A 10,351-nucleotide genomic window follows, 5' to 3' on the forward strand; every position below is an offset into this window, starting at 1 on the left:
GACCCCTAGAGGTCATCTAGTCCAACCCCCCTGCAGTGAGCAGGGACACCGCTAACTAGATCAAGTTGCTCAGAGCCCCGTCCAACCTGTCCTTGAATGTTTCCAGGGATGGAGCCTCCACTACCTCTCTGGGCAACCTGTTCCAGTGTTTCACCACCCTATGTCTATGTCATTGATGAATATGTTAAACAGCACTGGTCCCAGTACCGACCCCTGAGGGACACCACTTGTCACAGGTCTCCATTTGGACATTAAGCCTTTGACTACTACCCTCTGGATGTGACCATCCAACCAATTCCTTATCCACCAAACAGTCCACCCATCAAATCCATATCTCCCCAATTTAGAGAGAAGGATGTTGTAGGGGACCATGTCGAAGGCTTTACGGAAGTCCAGATAGATGACATCCATAGCTCTTCCCTTGTCCACTGATGCAGTCATTCCATCATAGAAAACCACTAGGTTTGTCAGGCAGGACTTGCCCTTGGTGAAGTCATGCTGGCTATCTCAAATCACCTCTCTGGCCTCCATGTGCCTTAGCATAGCTTCTAGGAGGATCTGTTCCATGATCTTCCCGGGCACAGAGGTGAGGCTGACAGGTTAGTAGTTCCCAGGGTCCTCCTTTCAACACTTTTTAATGATGGGCGCAATGTATCCCTTCTTCCAATCCCCAGGGACTTCACCTGACTGCCATGACTTTTCAAATATTAGGGAGAGTGTCTTGGCAACTACATCAGCCAATTCCCTCAGGACTCTAGGCTTACGTATTTTCAGGTTCCTCAGGTGGTTGCAAACCTGATCTTCCCTGACAGTGGGAGGGGCTTTACCCCCCGGTCCCCCTCATGCCGTCCATTGACTCAGGAGGGGTGAGGAGAGAGGTTACCAGTGAAGACTGAGGCAAAAAAGTTGTTGAGTACCTCAGCCTTCTCCTCATCTGTTGATACTAGGTCACACTTCTCGTTCATCAGGGGGGTACGCTTTCTTTAACCTTCCTTTTCTGGTTGACATATCTGTAGGCCTTCTTGTTATTCTTTGCATCCCTTGCCAAATCCAGCTCCAGCCATGCCTTGGCCCTCCAGAGCCCATCTCTATGCAACCAGGCAGCGTCCCTATACTCTTCCCAGGATACCTGCCCCTGCTTCCACTGCCTCTGCAGTTCCCTCTTGCTCTTTAGTTTGACCAGCTGGTCTTGACTCAGCCATGCTGGTCTCTTCCCTTCTTTGCCTGATTTCTTACACCTGGGGACTGAGAGCTCTTGCCTTCTATGGAACGCATCCTTAAAGATCTGCCAGCTCTGTTCTCTTCCCCTGTCCCTGAGGACTGTTTCCCAGGGGGTCCTTCTAACTAACTCCTTGAAGAGATGGATTCAACCATCTCCTTCCTACAAAATATGTGTCCAAAATGCCCTGAATGACCAACTCTTCCCAACACTTTTATGCTCCTCCAACCAGCCATATAAGAAGACCAAAGGGGCAGGTGGAGGAGCCACTTCTCACAGAGCACAAAAAATGCATCTCAAAATCACCACATGAGGTTGAATCATTTCAGGCTTTAAATAGGATTGCTGAAGTGGGTGTACCTTGCTAACGAACCACTCATTAGGGATTTCTCACCTTAGCGATCATGCCCATTCCCTCATTGCTTGCCCTATTTCCTCTTCCATCACACACATTATCTTTTTACTTTGGTGCCTTGTGTCCAATTTAGCTCTTAGAATTGAGGTGACCCTTCCATTGTGTATTTTACAAATGGCTTGAATGAGAGCCAGCCTTCTGGTTGAGCAGAGTCACTGTGTGACAGTATTAGAAATCATTTTAATGGCTCAGTGAGCCTCCAGCCCAGCTCTGCAGGAGCATTTTGGGTTTTTTTGCCAGATGTGTCTCTTATACACTGATTGCTTTAAACAAAACTCCGAACTGGAAAATGTGATCTATTGTAACTACCCACTTAAAATGTAGGACAATGCGTAAGATGGGCACGCATGGCTTAGAGGGCATATGTACATGTGAAAGACGAGCTCTGGCTTCTCTATATTTAGGTGAAAGAACTTTTCAGCTCCACATTTGCCCCATCCCAAAAGGGCATGCTAAAATACTCCTGACTGCTGGGGAGCGCAGGTGGGAGCTCCTTCTGATGGTGCAGACACCACCCCACGTGCTGTACATCAGCACAAAGGTGGATCCAACAATTTCCTATTTACTTCGTTTGTCCTCAAGGTGGTCTACCCATTCCTCTATGAGTTGGACTGAAAGGCTGCCCTCTTGTTTTTATTCCAGCATGCGAAGAAGTCTTAATAGGATGTTGGACTCTTCCCATGATCACAAGCTTTTGGCTTTGATGGATGTAGAGGGTTTTGACCCCAATGAAGTCACCGTGACGGTGAAAGACGGGAAGGTGAAGGTGTTAGCAGAGCATGAGGAGGAGCACACCACTGCAAGAGGGAAGGAGTATAACTACAAAAACATCAAGAAGGAAATCAGCCTGCCGCCGGGGGTGAGCGAGGATGAGGTGACCTGCTCACTGGGACCAAATAATGTCATGAAGATCGAAACGGCAGGCAAGTGCTACCCTTGTGCCCTGAGCCGCTGAGCCGCAGCAGGGAGCAGCACCCAGGCACAGTTGTTCCTCTGCCGCATCCCTCCATCCCAGCAGTTCTAGCCCTGCCCCGCTTACTGTGCACCAGCAGCTCCGTGGGCCTCTTCTGAAATAAAAGACAGCAGTCCAAGCAGGTGTGTGTAAGCCTCATTTCAAAGGGGTTTGGTGGGCAGAAGTGGGGCTGTCAACAGGAAAAAACAGAGATGGTTTGGGGCATGCTTGGTTGTGGTCTTCTCCTGGGTACCAAAAACACGGCTGGAGGCGGCGTGGTTCAGGGTGGGTATTGGTGTTGCAGAGAATTTAATGGATTTTAAAGGCTAAAAGGCACCATTTATGATCAGTTACATTTCTGTAATAAGGACACTCATCTCTAGGACAAGAGGAAATGGCCTCAAGTTGCACCAGGCGAGGTTTAGGTTGGACATTAGGAAAAATTTTTTCCACAGGGGAAGTGGTTGAGTCTCCATCCCTCAGGTATTTAAAAGCCGGGTAGATGAGGTTCTTAGGGACATGGTTTAGTGGTGGGATGGCAGGGTTAGGTTAATGGTTGGACTTGACGATCTTAAGGGTCTTTTCCAACCTAAACAATTCTATGATTCTATGACTTCTGTTTGAGCTATAGGATATTTCTATCGACAATAAACATCTCAAGCGGAGGACCCTCCTCCCAAAAAAAATGCGCTGTGCCATTTGTTCCCTTGGTTTGGTTCTTGCAGAGGCTGCCTGGCTGGGAAAAGCTGCAGCTGAAGAACAGAGAGCTTTTTCCCAGGAAATGTTGGGACCACAGCAGAGGGCTTATCAGCAGAGGAGGGAATGACTGAAGCATTTCCTGCTCTAGGCCAGGAGAGAATCAATAGCTCCAAATTAATAAGAAAACATTTAAAGGTTGGACTCGATGATCTAAAAGGTCTTTTCCAACCAAAGTGATTCTATGATTCTATCTGCGCCAGGGCAGGTTTAGGCTAGACATTAGGAAAAACTTCTTCACCAAAAGGGTTGTCAGGCTCTGGAATGGGCTGCCCAGGGAGGTGGTAGAGTCCTCATCCCTGGAGGTATTTAAAAGAAGGATAGATGAGGTGCTTAGGGACATGGTTTAGTGGTGGGATGGCAGGGTTAGGTTAAAGGTTGGACTCAATGATCTTAAAGTGATTCTATGATTTCTCATGTTGGAAGAGGGAGACAAATGTTGATATAATTTCTTCAAGGTAATATTAACAAAAAATTTAAGGTCCAAAGTGGGACGTCACAGAACTGCAGCTCTCACTCTCCCTCAGCCCAAGGACCAACATGATCAGTGGGATTGGGGTGGCACCAAGGCACAGCCTTGCAGGGGGATTGCATTCGCTGCCCTGGCCTCAGCACTTGGGCACGCACTCCTGCGGGAAGCAGCGCCAGCTGTCACTGTGGAAAGGCACATAGCAAGACAATATACATGATGCCTGCATTTGCAAGCCACCTGGGCAAGCCGTCTGTCTGGCAAGCACCACCTTCATGAGCTAGGTTTCACCAGGCTTCACGAGTCCCCGGGGCTGGGGGGAGGAAGGTTGCCACCACTTTTTGTGGTGCACTCCCCCCTGGCAGATTTTCCTGGTGGGGGACCTAATGCTTGAGGTCTTGCTGGCGCAGAAACGAACCCCTGACGTTAACTAACCTGTCAGCAGAGAGGGTGGGCAGCCCACGGGCCGGTGCCATGCCGGTGTGCTGCCTGCTTGAAACCCTTCAGAAGCGGGTTGTCATCCCCTGCCATTAGCTTGGCTGAGAAATGCAGTTGTCTGTGGCCACAAAGGAGGACCCCAGCCCCCCCGGGACCCCCACGCTGCTGGGGCAACATGCCTCTGGCAGCTGAGGGGTCCCTGGTGCTGAGGGCTCCCACCTGCTGCTGCAATGGGGATATTGCCCTGGAAACACTCACACCTAAAGAAAACAAAGCCAGTCCTTTATTTTCAGCCTGCAAACAGCCAGCCCCTCTTTCACAATTTGCATTCATCGTATGAAGGTGTTGAAATCAGAGGGAACAGGTTACAAGCAGCGAGTCAGCGGCTGTGAGCAACACGGCTTGGGGGGGATCCCCGGCCCTGAGTCCTGGTCCTCTCCTCCCGCTGGAGACACGCTCCGGCAAGGAGCAAAACCATCCCTGCCCATGCATTGAAAAGGCTGAGAGCAGCACCTCAGCCTCCTGTTGAGCGAGCATAGCCCCTTAAGCCAGCTCACTGCAAGCGTCTCCCCAAAATCACCAGCCACCTGAAACAGCTCCTTCAGGCAAATGTTGCAGCAAGCAGTTGAGGATCAGTTTGGCTTGGCTGTAAGCAGCTAGGTAATTTAACTTTGGAGCAAGAAATGGGCTGCTTCTGGCATGTTTTCAGCATCCAACTAGCACGTAAAAAACAGCTGATCACAAATTTCAAGCTTTATGGGCTTGGTGTGTAGCTGGGTTAGTATAGAACCACACAACCATGGAATAGTTTGGGTTGGAAGGGACCTCTAAAGATCACCTGGTCCAACCCCCTTGCCATGGGCAGGGACATCTTTCTCTAGACCAGGTTGCTCAGAGCCCTGTCCAACCTGAACTTGAACCCTTCCAGGGAGGGGGCATCCATGACTTCTCTGGGCAACCTGTTCCAGTGTCCCACCACCATCATCATAAACCTTTTCTTCCTTATGTCCAATCTAAATCTACCCTCTTGCAGTTTAAAACCCCTTGTCCTGTCACTACAGGCCTTGGTAAAAAGTTCCTCTCCATCTTTGTTAGAAGTCCCTTTTATGTATTGAAAGGCTGCCTATGCACAGGTAGCCTGATTCTGCTGACGTTGGTCAAGGACATTTAGAAATGAGCCATACCTCAACTAGGAGGCCGCAAGGGAGCCCTCCTGTGAGAGCAGGCAGCAGGGATGGGGACTGGGGATGCTCCAGACCCCCGGAGCAAACCATCTTCTTACAAAGCAACCCACCAAGTAATAAAAATGAAACCCCCTTGGGATGCAGCCTTCTCACTTTGTAACTATTTCTACAGAATCTGTCTAAGCCTGCAGAAAAGAAACATATTTCAACACCTCCCGTCTACCCGTGACTTCAGACTTGCAGAATATATTGAGTCCCGCAGTGATCATAGGGCTGGCTATGACTGCTCTTATCCTTATTGCTCATCCTTTAACACGTTCTTCACACTTTGTTCCTAAATTAGGCTCCTAACACCATATTACGCTCCTGAGCAGCAAGACTTTATTGACAGATATGACTTCATTCCCAAATTTCAAGACTAGAAGGCACCATTGGATCATCTGGCCTAATCTCCTCTTATATTATCTTATACCACAAATAAACTGCTCAAAGTCTAACTTCCAGGAAGGGATCTAGTCTTTATTTGAGGAGACATACTCCAGCAGCTTTCTTTGTATTTTGCTGCAGTGGATAATTTCCTTACAATTAAACGTCATGCCTTGTTACTAACATGAGATTGCCTGGCATTATCAGTTCTTTTTTTTTTCCTCTGCCAGATGACAAAAGCCCTCAGAAGCTGGCTTTGCAGTTACTCAGTAGCAGCTATGAACTTCTCCCATGGTGTAAGCAAGTCACTTCTCAATCTTGAGATTCTGAAGTTTCTCATTGTAAGACCTGGTGTCCAACTCCTCAGTATTTTTAGCTTGCTCTTGCCCCCTTTTTCAAGTTTTCAGTGCCCTCGGCAAAGGTGGCCACCAGGACTGGGCTGAGAGGACAGGCTGAGAGAGTTGGGGTTGTTCAGCCTGGAGAAGAGAAGGCTGCAGGGAGACCTGATTGAGGCCTTCCAGTACTTCAAGGGGACCTATAGGAAAGATGGCGACAATCTTTTTAGCAGGGCCAACTGTGACAGGACAAGGGGTAATGGTTTAAAACCAGAGGAGGGTAGATTTAGACTTGATATAAGGAAGAAACTTTTTACCAAGGGTGGTGAAACACTGGAACAGGTTGCCCAGAGACCCTATCCCTGGAAACATTCAAGGTTGGGTTGGATGAGGCTCTGAGCAACCTGATCCAGTTGAAGATGTCCCTGCTCACTGCAGGGGGGTTGGGCTAGGTGACCTTTGGAGGTCCCTTCCAACCCAAAGCATCCTGTGATTCTATGACTGGCTGCAGTAATTCCCTTTCCACCCCACCAATACAGTGTATGCTCCGTACAGTGTTGGGTCCTTTATCATCCTCCCAAGATGGAAAGGTCTCTGCATCTTTCTGATGCTGCATTGCACAAGGTTGTCCTGCCAGACGGCCATTTCCTTCTCAGCCCTACAGCTCACTGAGGGGGTCCTGTCACCCCTTTGCAGGCTGCAGCCTGGGAGGGTGGCCTGTGCTGCTCCTCCTCACCCTGCAGACGCAGAGAAGGTTGGTGAGGCAGCCCAGGGGGCATGAAGAAACACCCAGGGCGAAGCACACTTCAGTTATCAGAGGAAAATTTAGGAAAGAACTGCTTGGTTTATGTTTTTCCTTACAGAAATGAGCCACAAATAGCCATTTTTTCCTACTGATTAGAATCATAGAATCATAGAATCACTTTGGTTGGAAATGACCTTTAAGATCATCGAGTCCAACCTTTAACCTAACCCTGCCATCCCACCACTAAACCATGTCCCTAAGCACCTCATCTATCCTTCTTTTAAATACCTCCAGGTATGAGGACTCCAGCACCTCCCCAGGCAGCCCATTCCAAAGCCTGACAACCCTTTCGGTGAAGAAGTTTTTCCTAATGTCTAGCCTAAACCTGCCCTGGCGCAGCTTCAAACCATTCCCCCTCATCCTATCATCTGTTACCAGGGAGAAGAGGCCGACCCCCACCTCCCTACAGCCTCCTGTCAGGCAGTTGTAGAGGGTGATCAGATCTCCCCTCAGCCTCCTCTTCTCCAGACTAAATAACCCCAGTTCCCTCAGCCTCTCCTCGTATGACTTGTGCTCTAGACCCCTCACCAGCTTGGTTGCTCTCCTCTGGACATGTTCCAGCAACGCAACATCTTTCTTGTAGTGAGGGGCCCAAAACTGAACACGGTATTCAAGGTGTGGCCTCACCAGCACCGAGTACAGGGGGACGATCACTTCCCTACTCCTGCTGGCCACACTATTCCTGATACAAGGACTCCTAGGGTTTAAATTCAAAGAGGACTTGCAGGCTGGGAGGCACATCTTAGGGGGCATTCTGAAGAAAATTCCTAATTCATTTTATACCCCATAAAATGCGAGTCTGGGCTGGTAGGAGCATCGTTGAGGACCTTTTCTGTAGTAGAAGAAAATCGCTCAAATAGTCACTTAGTCTGGTGAATACCTACGTGCTGTAAATACCCTGGGACATACCCCAAAGCACGCTCAAAATCTGTACCTTCCAAATACCACTTAGATGAGAGTTTGCTAAGCTAAAATACCTTTGGAAAACTACCATTAACACAGCAAGGACATGCTCCCATCAGCATCTGCCCAAAAGAAATTCCTTTGCCACTAGGTGGCAGATTTTTTTTTTTTTTTTTAAATTTACCACTGTGAAACTGTTTTTTTTTAAAAAGCAAAGCCGGGGGAGGTGGTGTTACAAAGCAATAAAGCTGGTGTGCGCTGCAGCTGGCATTTTGTTTGCAGCGTTAATAGCAAATGAAGCGGAGGGCATGCGTTAGAGCTGTGGTTTGTGATCCCCGGCGTTCAGGAGCCCTCGCGAGGGACCACCGCCACATTAGGTTTCTGTGCTGGATTATATTGACCTTCGATCCTGCAGCTCTGTTCCCCTGAGCACAGCCCCTGGACAAGGCGAGTTTCATTTGCTTCAGCAGCCCAGCTCTACCGCAGCTGTTAGCCTGGATAGGGGCTTCCAGGGGTTAATGTATCCTTCAGCATATTGTTGCACCAAGTTATTTTGGGCACCAAATTTGACTGCCCTCATACAGCCAATACCCTCTCTGAATTCCCTGGCATGGGGAAGATGGCTGAGAGGGCGACTTGGCTCTGTAGTTATAAACGTTAGTGCATTCTTGAACTCTAGCCTTATTGGGGCATTTATAAATAGCCGGAGCCCTAGGAATTTGTAACGGGAGGTCATCTGAGGATGCTGACTCCAGGCATCTCTTCAGTCATGGGTTTCTTGGGGTTTTCCTACAGCCAGGCAGTGCTCTGTGGGCTTTAGCTCATGTAGAAATGTTATTTCTCTCCTAGCTGTTGCAAAACTGGGGAGAGCGGCACCTCAGTGGGAAGGTGCAGAGCAACCCCAGCTTTCCTCTCCCGGTGTGCCGGTGGGCTGCTGCTCCCGAGAGCACCGGCACTGCCCCAGCGCCCGCTCTCTCTGCCGGCAGCATCCGCGCGGGAGGGCTGGCCCTGCAAGGGAGCAAGCTGTTGCCCATCACGGGGGCCAGCCCCGCTCTTGAGCCTCCGTCCCTCGTCCTCCAGGCAGCGGCGCGGCACGGCGAGGCTGTTGGGATCGTGCCGGCCCTGCGGGACTGTTGGGGCTGCCGTCCACACCAGGTGAGGAGCCTCATCCATCCATTTTATTTGTGCTTGAAGTTAAGTTGTCCCAGCTAAGCTGTTTGGTACCTCACTCTCTTAGATAAACTTTCCAAGCCTGTTTTCTGTCATCTCCCCTGGAGAAAGCACTAAGCGTTTAGAAGACAGAGCAGGACCCACGGCTCCAATTGTGCCTCCGTACCAAAGACTTGGCAGATTTGTTGTCATCCTGGCCCTGCACTTGTCTCCTCATTAATAGCCCCGCACTGGGTTTAGGTTAGGAGTAAGCTGATCCTCCCAGCACACTCAGTGTGACCCTCAAGGAGCTGCCACCTCCACAAGCGTGGGGCGCTGGCCCTTGCTCCTCCTTCACCCTGCTGGTCCCTTCCCTGGTCACTTGAATAAAAAGTTATTTTTCCATCTCTGCCTGTCTTCTAATTCCCCCCACCACCCCATTTGTCCCTCTCCACTTCAATTGCTGTAGGTCAGTCCTTTCTTTCAGAAAATGATGTGTGGGGTTTTCTTCTCTTGGAAGACGGAGCCATTTGCTAGGGCTGAAATCCCAGTCTAGTTGCACAAAACTTGGCTGTCTCTGAGGTTATCCTCTCGATCACTCTGTTATTTGCAGGTGGTGTGAAATCATATCCATGTAAATTGTCCTTCTTGATTTCAACATCAATTACAAACACCAGAAGATCTCTTGGGTCTTTGGTCCCTTGTCCTGGCCCCTAACTTGGGATGTTGCATGTGGTCTTTAAAGACCTGTGAGTTAATAAAATTCTATAATTTAAAAAACTGCAAGCCACAGATCAAATTATGGGGAAAATCATCATCCCTTGCGCCTCACTAGAACAGATTTTAACCTGCCAGAAAAATAAAACGCAGCTTCACTTGTTTGCTTTTTTTGATACAGCTTTGTGCATCTACGCCTGTGTCTGCGGAAAAGCCTGCAAAAGGGAGAGCTGCCGGGGCTCTGCCTCATGGTTGCACTAGTGGATGTGGCACTTTAAAACATATCAGAAGAGAAAACAAAATCCCCTCCCTGCTGAGGTCTGGGTCCCAAAGCCCAAGGGGGGTCCCGGGTCTGGGCTGAGCCAAGACGGGCCCGTAGCAGCCAGAGCACATGACCGGGCGGTGACAGCACTCACCCCGTCTCCTCGTGTCCCGGGGCTGTCGTTTGGGGGGGTCACCAGCTACCACGCGCACTGTGTTTGCGGGGCATAGGGTTGTGTGCCTGTAGGCACAGAATCAGGGACACCACCCAGAGCATCTGACTGTGGCCTGATAAGCATTTTGAGGAGAATTTGAGCCAAAA

The 10,351-nt window shown here is 49.6% G+C and overlaps 1 protein-coding gene across 1 annotated transcript in view; it reads left to right on the forward strand.

The window, feature by feature from the left end:
- ODF1 (outer dense fiber of sperm tails 1) overlaps nt 1-2,589 on the forward strand; it is a 5,250-nt gene extending 2,661 nt beyond the window's left edge. The window contains exon 3 of the mRNA XM_009638315.2: nt 2,277-2,589. Within this exon, the coding sequence (XP_009636610.2) occupies nt 2,277-2,589 (313 nt within the window). The remainder of the gene's footprint in view (nt 1-2,276) is intronic.
- Nucleotides 2,590-10,351: the final 7,762 nt, after the last annotated feature.

This window comes from Egretta garzetta, unplaced genomic scaffold, assembly GCF_000687185.1.
Source record: "Egretta garzetta isolate BGI_Z169 unplaced genomic scaffold, ASM68718v1 scaffold154, whole genome shotgun sequence".
In the NCBI taxonomy this organism is placed as follows: Eukaryota; Metazoa; Chordata; class Aves; order Pelecaniformes; family Ardeidae; genus Egretta; species Egretta garzetta.